Source organism: Hoplias malabaricus, chromosome Y, assembly GCF_029633855.1.
Source record: "Hoplias malabaricus isolate fHopMal1 chromosome Y, fHopMal1.hap1, whole genome shotgun sequence".
Lineage (NCBI taxonomy): Eukaryota > Metazoa > Chordata > Actinopteri > Characiformes > Erythrinidae > Hoplias > Hoplias malabaricus.
Window position 1 is genome coordinate 42,124,053 of NC_089820.1, and position 14,580 is coordinate 42,138,632.

Here is a 14,580-nt window from a genome sequence, read left to right on the forward strand (position 1 = left end):
AGTAGATTATATAACACCCACATCCTACCCCTTATCTATGAAATTCTTAATGTTTTAAACAGTGGTGGAGGAGGACAAAAATTATGTACTTCAATTAAAGCACCTATATCCAAGGTAAAATATTATTCCAGTAAAATAAAAGGTTAACACTTTAAATTGCAGCCCGCTAATTACTGGTTAAGTACAGAGTATGTACCTGTTAAATAAGCTGTAAGATAAAATAAGTACTGAGTAAGTAAAGGGTACGATATTAGAAATATGTGGTTATTACTGGGCATCTAATAAACATTTTACAAATAAGGAAGAAGAGCAAAAGAGAAACACCCATTTTCTCATTAGTCAGCTATGTATATATAAATTCTTAATACACATAGGCAAAACAGTGTAAAATATCATATAAAGTATGCGATGATGTTTATTGTGGTCAATCAGATGTTCTGAACCTGAGTACAAATCACCTTGAAACTCTACTAGTGCCCGTAATGAAAGTAGCTGACCATGTCCTTCCCTGTATGTGCACTGTAAATAATTTTAAAGGATCTATAATTACATTCAGAACTACAGAGAAATCAAAATAGAAGCTGCATTCCTTATTTATAAAAACTGACAGTAATAGTAACTTGCATAAACTTTCATACTTTTAACTCAATAACCACATATTTCTACTATCATACACTTTACTTACTCAAATTGTCTTTATCTTACACCTTACTTAAAAGGTACTTACTCTGTACTTAAGGCGTGCCTTATTTGTAAAATGTTTGTAAGATACCAGTAATAGATATATAATTCTAGTATCATACCCTTTACTTACTCAGTACTTATTTTATTTTATGGTCTACTTAACAATTACTTACTATGTACTTTCCCAGTAATTAGCGGGCTGTAATTTAAAGTGTTACCAATAAAGGTTCTGTGTTTTGATTTTCACTTGAGTGAAATTACAAAAGTAATTGCCTTCAAATGTACTTAATTATCAAAAATAAAGTATCCCAATTTATTATGGCTTTAATTTTTGTAACAATACTCTTGATTAATCAATTAATTTTAGGTTAAAATGCTTAAAAGTCACTACTGGTTCAATAATATTTCAATACAATGTCCTTAATTAGCCTGACACTGATATCTATTACAAGTATCATAACACATAAAACACTGAAAGCAAACTTTGTTAATTAGGTAGAACCAAATTGCTGTGAAATTGCGATTTGTGAACAAGTTTTGGTTTAAAATTTATTAGCAACTTAGTTACAAATTCTTAATGATAATAATTACAAAAAAAAGCATTAAGCATTGTGGGCCTTTGTTCTTAAACATAAATTAATAAATAAATAAAAATAGCAAAACCTGCAAAGAGTTTGTGTAAATTCACAAATAAGATGCATGACAATAGGCAAGTAAGGATTTTCATCCATCCTTTTGGCATATGAACTCCTGCTGGCAATCAATGCTGCTGATTTGACGTTAATGTTGAACAATGCCCAAAGCTTCTATTCTTGGTTTCCTATATCATCTGAACACAGTTTATTTATAAAACACTTGTTGAGGCATTCAGTAGAAATGGGTAATGAGTATATGGCTCTATACCATAGTGGATAACACCACTGCCTTCACTCAGCAGACTGGAGTTTGATTCTCTGCTCTGACAGCACATACCAATAAATTTAACATCTGAAAGACTCTGCTAACAATTTCACAATGACTGTTCATGTAAAGTATTTGTGTCTTTACAGAGCTTTGGCCCAAACTATAACTACTCCCCACCTTTAGGAGTGATCAGTATAATTGGCTGTGCCTTGTCTGTAGCAGGTTTGGTCACTACAATACTCTTCCAGATCTTGACCAGGTAAGTAGTAGACACAGTTCACTATGTGGTAGACATTGAACCATTAAGTTTTTTTTTTTTGGTGCTGCATTACAGCACAGTCCTTATAGTGCTAACCTGGCAGATACAAACAGAACGGCCAGTTAGTGTTCTCCTCCATGCTTGTTGAGTGCGTGACTGAAAAAATAGCACAAGTCTTAGCTTCTTAACATGGCATATTTAGGGGAGGCATATTGGTACAGGCCCAAGTTTTTCAATAACAAGGATGCTATGATATTGGAATGGATGAAAAAGCGTCCACAAACTATTTGGCTACACAGTGTGTCTGCTAAAATATCAGACGTCTGTATTTCTGTTCGTGTAGCAGCTTGAGTCCACCAAGTTGTGGCAATGAGCCTCCTAGATCCAAAAATCTTTCATTCTTCATCTAATCAAAGAACTTCTTCATATATAAGCAATTCTTCACATACACTAGGGGCAGTGAACACACACACAACTGGAGCAGGGGGCTGTCAACCACCTTGGTGCCAAGGAGGGAAGTTTAGAGGTTAGGTGCCTTGCTCAAGGGAACTCAGGGAATTTAACTGGTGACCCTCCAGCTTCAAGCTCGCTTTTCTAACTTTAATGACACAGCTGCCCCCAAGTCAAGATTCAAATTGTGTGTCTTTGCACAGGGATAAGCATTTTTTTTTTTACATCTGACAGACAAAAATTTACAAATAATAATTTGTGCCTAATTTTTCTGTGTGATTTACAGATATTCCATCACATTAATGGTAATATTAAATTTAAAATGTAAAGAAAATAAGGCAATAATTGTCACTTACACCCACACTAAACTAAAGAAGCAGAACACCAAACATTTTTAGATTTACTTTTGTCAACTCATTGATGTAAAGAAGCAATCTTACATTTTGAAGAAGGATTCTGATAGGTTGTAATTATGACGTATAGTATAATAAGTATAGGCTTGTTTGACTTCATCTGGCGCTTTGCAGACCGATCATTATCTGTTTCGGTGGGGTGCATGCCGGTTGGTATTTTTGACCGATTTGCGTCTACACCAGCGTCAGAGCCAGCCGCTGCAGTTACTTTCCAGGAGGTGTGTGGGACAACAGACAGCCTGATGATGACAGAGCTTTATCCTCAGCATCCTGAAACCTATGTTTGTTTCTTTTAGTTCTAGAATGTAAATCTCAATTATCTCATTCAAAGACGCTGTATGTGCAGTAATAATGTCATGGTCTCTCGTAGAGTGAGTTTTTATACTTTATTATTTTAAATATTTTAAATTAGTTTATGTAATGATCTATCAGAGCTCACGTGGGTGGTAGGTGGCTACTGTCCGTTTGACGGATCATTTCTACCCTCCTCTTCTAACTGCAACCTGCTCGCTGACCACCAAAGTGAGGAGCAGTTCATCTTGAACAAGCCTAGTGTGTTGAACTGAAATGAAATGCATCAGTCTGCAACTGGGCTTGTGCAGAGTATTCTTCCAAAGGTCATCAATCAATATTTTGACTTCATTGAAGCAGCAAGTCACTGTCACCTTGAAGGAACTACATTACTTTGAAGGTAAGCAATAATTTTTTAAGCTTCTGCAAATCTGAATATATTAACTAATTTTAAGCAAAAGTGTTGACATTCTTTGCCATGATATCCTTATTGTGATGCTAGATAGCTTTCTAAATATATCTTGCATGTCCTATCCCTAAGTTTGCTAGTAACATGTATATTACCTTATTAAACAAAACAGATGCTACAAGCTTCACAAAATCAACATGTGATTGTTATTTTTAAAGCAATGCTTTATGGTCATGTTCTTTCATTTGTTTACTTGGGCAGTAAGCTTGGGCATCTTGATATATGCCTGTGGATGCTAAAAAAATACCTAGATTGAAAAGTTTCTTTTCATTTTTTATTTATACAGTTCTAGACTTATTGTAAAAAAAAGTTCACAAGTTCATAATTCACAAGTGCAGATCAACATTTTAGTGGTGGTTTAGCTTGAGAGCCTGAGTGGATTAATTTATCATTTGCAAGCATCTTAAAAGGTTAAGAATTTGTTTATTTGTTTGTTTACAAAAATAATGTATGAAACATTCATTTAGAGAATAGCAAAATGATCAACAACTTTTTCTTTCTCAGTATGAGTAATAATATTTGTTTTGGCTGTATTTAGGATGGTTTCATATGCCAAGACATAATCTGTTGTATATATCTGAAGTGTATACTGTAATGCTCTGGAGAATGTGTGCTGATGCTTGTATTATTTCATGTCCAGGGAAGGGTTCTTTTACAGAAGAGGGATCAAAATGTCCACCCTGGAAATAACAGATACCAGAGCTGAGGAAGATCCTTCTGAAAACTTTACTTTTGTGATAGAGGAGACTCTTGCTGTGGAAGGGCTGATTTTCTCACAGCAATTATGACAAAATTTGGACTTTTATGCACTCAACATTGAATACACTAAAGTATTTCAAACATTTGAACAAATGTTTTGTAGAAGTGCAGACTTTCCTTGTACTGTAAATAAATATATAAATGTGTGTCTTTATTTCAGCAGTTTAGATTAACACAAAATTCAGTTTATTTGTTTACTCCTGTTTGGCAGTCTTAAAATGTTTTAGTAACTAATTTCAGGGCATTTTTTGTTGGCATATGCAACATGAAATTTACAGTCAGCTATCCTTGATATATTAAGTTCTGCCTACTTAAAATATTAGGTAATGTTTACATATTGAACGAACTAGTTGAGATGACATAGCTATATGTTTAATAACCTTGAAAGAAACTGTTATACCATCTTAAATTTGCAATATTTATATATATATATATGTTGGAATAACATGAAAATGGTGATAAAATCACTTACTTATTTTAAGTTGGAATCATTAAATTGATTTTTACAGTGTAGATATTTGTGGAAAAAATGAATGAATACTCCTTCAAACACTTTTCTTCCATTTGCAGAAAATCCAGAGGGGTCAGTCCCACTCTCCTGATGGTCAGCATCTGCGTGTGTATGACTATTTACTACCTGCTTTTTATTTTTGGCATCAACAACCCGGTCCAACAAAACTATGTACCTTCTGAAAATAACTCCATCCCAAAATCCGATTTCTACAACGCACCGGACAAAGGGCCATGCACTGCCATGGCTGCGCTGCTTCAGTACTTCTTGCTGGCCTCCTTCACCTGGAGCTCCCTCTATGCCGCACACATTTTCTTCCTCCTCAAAAATGCCATCTCTGGACCACCAAAAAACTTCAACACCATCTGCACTGTAGTCGGCTGGGGTAAGACCAGACCATTTGTCCAAAAGTACACATACAGCTCTTGTTGTGCACTGAAGGAGTGTAATGGTGCACTGATGAAATTTTGTTATGGCCAGAGCTTGGATAATTTCCATAGAAAAGCACATCCCCATACTAAATGCCAACAGCTGGTTGGAGAAGTGTAAAGGATCCAACAGTAGGTTGTGGAACAGCTCCATCTATTAGTTTTGGGATGAGATCTAGAGATTAGGGTTGAGATTAGATTGGGAGTAGAAATGATCACATAAAAGCCATCTGGAGTATTTTAGACAACAGATTTTTAAAAAAGAATTTGCAAATCACAAACTGAGATTGAGGATATTGATTTATTCCTGCTTCATAGGTTAATTCAACATGATAAAATAATTGATAAAACCCCTTTTTTATGTATAAACTGCACAGCAAATTTACAGGTGTGAAATCAATGTAGTGTTAAATTAACATTTAGCATGTCCACGAAATATTAAATTTTAATACTAATTGTGTGGATTAAACACTAGTAAAATTAACATCAGACCACATTTCGTCCCATATAGAATATAGCAAATAAATACAGGAAAACATTTATGGAGACAAAAGAAGAGGAATAAATAAATAAAACATCACTTAATCTATTTGGATTTGACCATAAAACTAAATCCACATAGAGGAATTAACTGAGGGGTGTACTGAGATAAAGCTTCCATGGCCATGCTGTATGTATGCAAATCAAATAAATAAATATATATATAATACGAATTAATAAACAAATGGATTAAGGATGGGAGGTTTATGGTGGCAGGTACTGAATTGAAAAAATGTGGAAGCTGATGAAGCATATTTTGGAAGAGAGCAGAACAGTGGAAGGATATATTTTCACAGATTGTCAAAATAGCTCCATGCCCAGTGGTCTCTCTCTCAGTGACAAAAGGACTTTATTGAAAAACTTTTGAAAATGGAATTACTATTAATTGCATCAGTCTGTGCAGTTAGTCATGATTGATCACAATTTTATTTATTTTCTCCTATTTGACTCCTATTTGTCTAGTTAAACAGTCCAGTTTGATGGGCTGATATAAAAAAAAAGGCACAGTATATAACTGTCACGCCCTCGTCTCGTCATGTCTGTTTTCTCGATCTCAGCACATGGCTTTGTTTTGTTGTCGTTCATGCCCCGCCTTTGTTCCACCTCCTTGTCTTTACCCTCGTTATCCGTTTCAGGTGTTTCTCGTTTGTTGTTGTATTTAAGCCCCCTTGTCTCACGTCCTCTTGTCGAATATTTCACCTTTGTTTCGTCGTGTTCCTAGTCAGGTCATGGCATTCTCGTTCTCCTTTGATTCCAGTTCCCAGTCTCGTTGTTTTGCTTACTTTGTGTACTGTCATCTAGTCTGTCTGTCTCTGCAGTTTCCCGGTGTCTAGTTTAGCCTGCTTGGCTCCCTGTTTGTTTTCCTTCTGTTAAAGTTTCTTTGTTTTGTTATATTTCGTTATTAAAGTTTGTTGTGTTTTAGCGAGTGCGTCCGCCTCAGTCAGTCCGCACCCCTTGAGCCTAACAATAATATTCATTTATTTTACTTTTCCAAAAGCAATGTAGTCAACATACACATTTTTCCTCATTAGCTGTTATTGAGTCTTCAATATTTTTTCCTGTGACCAGTTTCTTTTCAGTCTCCATCACTGAGTGAAATAAAATGGAATATAAAATCATGGCTGATTTGAATGTTTGACTTTTGCTTTTAACTCCTTCAATCCCAGGTTTCCCTGCTGTTATTGTCGGCATCACATTGGGAGTCACTTATAGACCAAACGCACCTTTAAACTACCGACAGGAGGAGTTGTAAGTAACTTCTCTCTTTGATTTGATATAATCTTGTGACTTTGTTCCTGTCAAAATGTTGGCCCTGTCATATGCCCAGGATCTACTCTCCTTCCTCTGCCCCAACGTTCAAATTGATGATAGCAATGCAGACATAATTTAGCTGAAATAATAGACAAAGGGGTAGTTAGTGTTCCCTTACAAGCATGATTCAATGACATTGTGTAAGCAGCTAAAAATGTATGGCTTAAAGGTAACAGAAACAAATTTTGATTTTAATATAAATGAACCTCTGTATAAAATTTTCTGTAAAGACTCTATTTTGAAGAGGTTTTTCTGACATTATGCAATATTCAGTCATTCAATTATAAAAAAAATTATTATTACTCGTCTAATGTAGCCTATGCTGGGGTGTATAACTTTGTGTGTGTTTGCAGTTGTTGGCTGGCTGGGATGGATATCAATAACAATTTTAATTTGAGTAAGCCCATATTTTGGGGCTTCCTCCTCCCTCTGGCTGTTATGATATTTTTCAACATTTTTGTGCTCCTTTACTTCGCAAACACCACCTGCAAGGCTGACCCATCACTCAGCAGGTCAGTACTGGTTATTACATTGGCAGATATGTCCCTGTGGAACATGTAAACATGTTTAGCTGTATTTGAATACATACAGAACAGTGCTACCCTAATGACTGCAAATATCTACTATTTATCAGCTATGTTAAGTAGTATTCTCCTCCAAGCATGTTTAACTTCTTTTGACTGGGCTTTCCAAGCTTTGGTATACAGCTGTACCTACTCATAACTAGGACATAATTGTAATTCTTAGTATTTACATAATGCATAGTATTTATTATTTTGTTATACTATTTGTACTAGTTCTTGGAATATACACTGTTCACAGCTTTGTTTATTTAACATGAAGGCTGTTAATAGGTAGTTTGTCATAGGCTTTAGACTAGATTTTGGAATTTCCTGGCATTAGGCATTCAACATTAATGAGAGCAGGTACTAATGCTAGAGTATTCCAGATGTATTGAATGGGGTACAATGAATGTACACTTCCTCTGCTGTCCAGTTCTGGTGAGATTTTATAGCACTTTAGCCAAGACTTTGGAATTGGGCATGGTGACTTCGGCTGATGTGACACTGCTCCTCATAGACTCTACTGATTTTGTGGGTTCTTTTCTATGGAAATTATTCAAGTACTATGTGTAGCTTAAATGCCCAAGTGCTTGAATACACTAATTATCCCCCTGTCTCGGTTGTTGGTCTAAGCCCTAAGGCCTTCCTGGAAGTATGCACTTTGATGACATTGTTGAAGGGCGAACAAAGGGGACACGAGGGTTCAAGTGTTTAGTGGTTCAGAGCTTTAAGAGCAGAATGGGACACTCGCACCCTTCAGGTGTTTACCTCACTATAGCTTAAACATGAAACAGTGGAACCTGGCTTAACTTTAATGTTTTATTAGATGCTTAAACATATATATATTTAAAGTTGATGAGATCAATTATTATAATAACCTTATGAATATTTGGAGACTGTGACTCACAAGCTTTTTTTCTTTCTGCTCTTTTACTAAATACAATCATCTCGTCTCTCCCTCTAATTCTTAGTAATACACTGGGCACACCTGTTAATGCCTTTGTGATGACATCACCACGGTTTTCTGTAATATTTTACATGACCTATTCAGATTATTAAATCCAGACCAGAGAGTGACTTGCTCAATATATTTGACCTCCATAGAGCACTATTTATCAGACTTTTTTTTCCACAGAAATGTAAATATTTGTGCATATATGTCTGGGTACAAGCAATGTCCTGTTTCTTTATATTACTTCTGTTTGATAAAATATAAAGGAACTTGCATTTACTAACATTAAAATAAAACTACTAATATGGACTGCATGACGATTTTATATCACTACAGTTAGAGGGCTTTTCCCTTAAAGTCTGCATTTTAAAAACATGTCTCAAACCACACAGATATTAATAAAGATAAAAGATTCTAGTTACACTTAATGTTTAATATTTCTCAGTTTTGAGGTGTCTTGTTATTGGGTCATGGGTAATTCCCTTTGCACACTTGCACAGACAGGCATGCACAAATGAGGTGCATGAGGGGGCTAGTTCAAGTATTGGAATAAGGGGTATAAGTGGTGTCTACAACAGTTTAAACACAGCATACATACTGACACTGCAGTTGCTTGGGTTAGGTCATATCTCGCTGACAGGCAACAGTTGGTCTCCCTTGGTCGCTTCATGTCTGATGCTTCAGCTCTCGCTTGTGGTGTCCCACAGAGTTCAGTTCTTGCCCCATTTCTTTTTATAATTTATATGTTCCACTTGGTGATATTATCCAACAACATGGCCTTAAGTTTGGCTGCTATGCAGATGATGCTGGAATTTACATCTGAACCAAGCAATCTGACACTTGACTTATTGATTAGCTGGTATTAAAAAGACTGAAGCCATTTTTATTGCATCCCCTTCCACTTTCAAATAATTTGCTCAAACCACGCTATGTATCCCAGATTTTATTTTGTCCTTAGTGGCACATATCTGTAACCTAGGTGTTATCATGCATTCTACACTTCTCTAGAGGCTCACATTAATAATATTAACAAATATATTTTTTCCACTTTAAAATCATTTCCATACTATATTTTATCTCTCTGACTATCTGGCAGTCATTCAAATTAATGCCTTTATTACATCCAGACTCAGGATTTGTTGGGCTCCTTGCTAGTCATATGAAAAAAAAAAAATAAAAAAAAACATGCGCACAATTCAGCAGCAAGACTTCTCACTCACACCAGATCATGGAAACATGCCACTCCAATGTCATAAAACCTACATTGGCTCTCAGGCTATTATTGTATACAATTTAAAATCCTACTTTTGGTTTTTAAATCTTGACATGTTCTCCTGGTTCCTGAGCCCCTCTGCTCTGTTGTCCAAATACAGTCCTTCATGTTTGGTCTGCTGATGCTCATTTGTTCTCTGTCCAAATTACATATGTATGATGATAGATCTTTTTGCCATTGTAGGGTCCAAATTTGTCCCCCCTGTATCTCCGTTCATGCCTTTCACTAGCCACATTCAAGAGATGCTTAAAAACTTTCAGTATGCTTTTCTTTAAAGCATGCTTGTAAATGTATCTTATTCTTTTTTTATTGCCTCAGTTCTATTGTTCTCTGTAAATGTTACCAGGTTTGTTACTGTTTTAGCTATACTGTATTGTCTTGAGTACCCTGACTGGTGCTTATAAATACATGTACAACTACTACTACTTCTACTACTATATTATTAAACGACAAACAAATGCACAGCTGAAAAAAAAAAAAAATCACTGATAACAGTGGCAGAAACTAGTAGACAGTGAGCAGGACAGAACTGTGGGGGTATAAACAGGCTCCCTAAGTTGACAAAGTACATACCAGCAGTGAAAGCAGGCCACTAGCTGGAGAGCAGTGGCAATTAAGACAGGCTCCTTTGGTTGACATAAGCAGCATCTAACAGCAGTAATAGCAGGCTAGCTGCCCAGCAACTGCAGAGATGATTATGGGTTTCCTCAATCAACAGTCCCAGCCAATAGCCGTGGTGATAACAGACTTCAGTCGACATTAGCTGCAGCTAGTAGCAGTGACTGCAGGCTACAAGATGCTCTGTAGTAGTAAATACATAATACTTTAATAGAATTACAATAATGATTTTTTTAAACTTTTCTCCTGCAGTTCACAGGTGACCCCTCTTCGGAAGAAATTGCTGAGCAGCATGTCTCTAGCCGTGGTATTGGGTCTGTCCTGGGTTATCGCCTACTTCATGTTCTTGCCTTTTGACCTGATTGCCCACAACATCCTTATGTATGCCTTCTGCATCTGCAACACCACACAGGTGGGATTCAAACTTATTTCACATATGGGCATTTCTACACTTTGCTGCAAGTCAATCAAGCACTGGCCACTCTTTGAACTTGGCAGGGAAAAGCTGTTGTACCACTGGTAGAGCCAATGTGCTAGACTAATACTGTCTGTATGTGTATTAGCTCATTAATATTATAGAATTAGAATGAAATGACAAGATACGAACAGATAATTGATGACCCCCCCCCCAACTCCTAACGTGTCTTGTGTGTGTGTGTGGTCAGCTAGTCAGCCATGGATGTTTAATTGTTTTTCAATTAAAAAATAAATGACCGGATGCCCTAAAAAAAATTGTAGTAGTCCTTAATGCTGAATTAATTTTTTGTCAACAGTAACTGTTTAGCTGTAGAATAGCTCATATAAACAGGCTAAAAATGAGAGATGTCTATATATTGTAATCATTTATATTAATTACATTTTTTTGTCTGTTGTTAGATAAAAAGTCTTATTTGTTTTGTTATATTTGCCAATTGGTTGGCAGCAAAAAGGGGGAGGGAGAATGTGGGGTGGATTCCTATGGACTCCACATGTCCTGTCATCCTGTCATAAAATATGGATTCTCCCCAACCACCTTTTACTTTTATTTAACTCACTGAAAAACTGTTGGTTTGGCCTATTTATTAATTTTTATTTGTACTTGTGTAATTTTTTAGTCAAATTCATTAATTTGTGCATGATTGTCAGTGCGAAGGGGGAGAGAGAAGGATAGGGAAAGGAGAGATGTAGAGAGGAAGAACCAGGTGAGAAAATAGACATATAGTGAATAGTGGCAAACAAAACAATTACTGTCAGGCAGAGAAAGGTATACTTCCTGTTCACAATATAAATGTATGTATTTCATGGAGGTTATCCATTGTCCCTTTATCTTTTCATCGTAATTAATTGGCAAAACATGTTAATTAATGACTGTGACTCACATGCTCAGCATTAAAGGAAGTCCTCTCAGATTTGTTTGTTTTTCTAGTCACCATGTTTTCTCATGTAACCCCCATCCAGTAATTTTACACAATTATTTTAAGATTCAAAAACATAAAATAACCAAATAAACTTCTTGGAATTGAAGGCACACAAGACTCGTTAACGGCTTACACTGTAGAAAATTTTTATTTATTACAGGGCGGAAAATAGTCAAAACACTCAAAATACAATTAATCCTTTATTTTAATTTCCAATACTATTTTAAAAATGACACTCAACCTTTAAAACATTGGCTAAGGCCAGATACTTTAAAATAGTGTTATGACTCAACAAAACCCCCACAGACCAGTCTTTAAAGGGAAACAGGGAAAATAGGAGAATATGGTGGTCTCAAATTATATGGGATGCCTGTGTCTATAGGCCTTATAGTAACTTCCCACCACAGTCAACCAACAATACAAGTTTACAGGTGTGAACTCTAGGCAAAGAAATTGTCCAAGATAAACAAACCAAAAAAAAAAAAATCCAAAACCATGTACCAAACAATAAACCTCAAAATAAATATGCATTTATGTCACACACACCACACTCAAGCGACAGGGGGACTACTATAGGCCAATATCACACCCAGATCCCTCAATTCCAGAAATTAAAGATTACGTCCGGACTGATTTTAATATACTTGTATTTTGGCACCCAGCCTATTGATGCTGTTACTGTATACACTCAACCAAGCTTAAAAAGGTAAAAGATATAGGTAAAGGGAAAAACAATGACTACTATCTTTGCTGCTATAGTTACTGCTGTTACACCAGGCAGTAAAATCTGTTCTTAGTCTACTCTTCATTTACTAAAATCGTTCTTAATCCAGTCATTATTTACAAACCTTTTTCTGATGAAACATTGCTGCAGTATAAACATTAGTGTGGTCAGGAACTGATGTTGGATGATTATCAAGTCCAGCTAGTCCCAAAAGTATTGAATGGAGCTCCATCGCATCCACAGTTTCCCCAATGAAGTAGGATTTATATCCCACTTCATGTCATGCTTTTTTTTTTTGTCGGAATTATGCAAATGATACAAACTTGGGTCCACAATGAGTCTACACATATTGAAAATTTTGCTACAACTGCAATCCAACATTAGTTAAAATTTAAATCCTATATATCAGGATTTTTTTAAACATACATATTAACAGCATATATTCTACCAAACTGCATCTTGTTACTAAGTAAACCATCAAACATGTTCTCTCTTTCCAAAGGGCATTCAGATCTTCATTTTATTCACCTTGAGAACACGATTTTTCAAGGAGAAATTCCTCATCTTTATGAAGACCGTTCCTGCTCCAGAGATGGCCCTACACAGGATGAGTTACGAGTTGTGGCAAGTCAGGGAGAAAGAGGTTCCAGAAAGCTACAGGTCCACAGACTTTGACAATAATAAATAAGCAGTGATAATAATTAGTAAGTTCATGGACAACACTTTCCAAAAAAAAAAAAAAAGTCAGTTGGTGGCTGACTGTGTCTCTACACCGAAGACTGGGTTCTGATTCCTGATCTGGATAAACAAACCCTGGTTTACTATGAAAATCTGTTTGTCACCCTGCATTCACACTAGCAGCGACTTTTTGCTTCTCACTGCCCAAGTCGCTTTGCTCATTTGCCTTTGAGTTTTTCTGGCTGACCAGAAAAATTGATTGCAAAACTCAATTTTCACTGGTATATGCCACAACATTTTGTATCAAATGTCATATAAATATAATTCAAATAAAATAGATAAAAATAATATATATGCCATGTCTGAGGTGATATGACATGCCTTGATATTTTAACAAATATCACCTGCCTAAAAACTTTGTTCCCATAACAAATACACATGCTAATATTCAGTACAAACCCAGCAACAATAATGTGAGAGAAGTATATATGTCATTCATCTGTTTTTTGTTTAAATTAATTCTAAACTTGGGCTTCCCAAAAACCTATTTGTATATGCTGATATATAGTGAAAAACACATTGTAGACTTTGTAGACGTGTGTTGGCTACACACTTATTGATATATTATTTAGTTTTTCTTCTATATTACTATGCATCTGACATGACACTGTATTTGTCTATACCTGTGGCTTACACACTTACTATTCATGAGATAGGTGAGAAATCCCCTCCCCACTGTCAAAGATAATGGCCCATTAGCCCCCACCCCCACCCCACCCCATCAGTGAGAACAACTGAATCGTTTGGTTGTAAGTGGTTGTATTCCGTTATTTAGCAAAGACACAGACTGCTTCGGAGCACCAAAGACATTAATATGAGCTTCAGATAACTGCTCGAAAACAGCAGAAGGCATCCTAACTTTACTACCAAACGTTTTTTTCCTCTTTCAGCGGAGCTCTGTGCACTTATGAAACATTTACTGTTAGCCAATGCTAGAATATAGTAGTGAGCTGGAGTAGAGTTGAAACTAACTAGCTCCAAACATGCTTCAGAAAAACGAGTGAAATATATTTCACAAAATGAAGCCATTCCTCCTCAGGCAGCTGAAAAGTGTTACTGCACCATCTTGGATCTCCGCACTCAGTGTGAAAACATGGTAATGTGCTTCTGTTTATATGACTAAAATGGGCATATCCACACATTGTGTTGTTGTCATAATCCTCCAATACTAGTGGCCGGATAAGCATGCTATTTTCATATGAATATGAATCAAGGCTCACGGTCCTGAGTCTCAGAGAGAGACGTGCCTTTTGATTGTTATCTTTCTATAACAACAAGCTAAAGATAAATTTTTCAA

At 36.0% G+C, this 14,580-nt stretch overlaps 1 protein-coding gene across 1 annotated transcript in view; it reads left to right on the forward strand.

The window, feature by feature from the left end:
* LOC136679537 (adhesion G-protein coupled receptor G7-like) overlaps positions 1–13,526 on the forward strand; it is a 38,676-nt gene extending 25,150 nt beyond the window's left edge. The window contains exons 10-15 of the mRNA XM_066658130.1: positions 1,734–1,846; positions 4,799–5,124; positions 6,874–6,955; positions 7,372–7,530; positions 10,677–10,836; positions 13,048–13,526. Of these exons, the coding sequence (XP_066514227.1) occupies positions 1,734–1,846; positions 4,799–5,124; positions 6,874–6,955; positions 7,372–7,530; positions 10,677–10,836; positions 13,048–13,233 (1,026 nt within the window). The 3' untranslated portion in view covers positions 13,234–13,526. The remainder of the gene's footprint in view (positions 1–1,733; positions 1,847–4,798; positions 5,125–6,873; positions 6,956–7,371; positions 7,531–10,676; positions 10,837–13,047) is intronic.
* Positions 13,527–14,580: the final 1,054 nt, after the last annotated feature.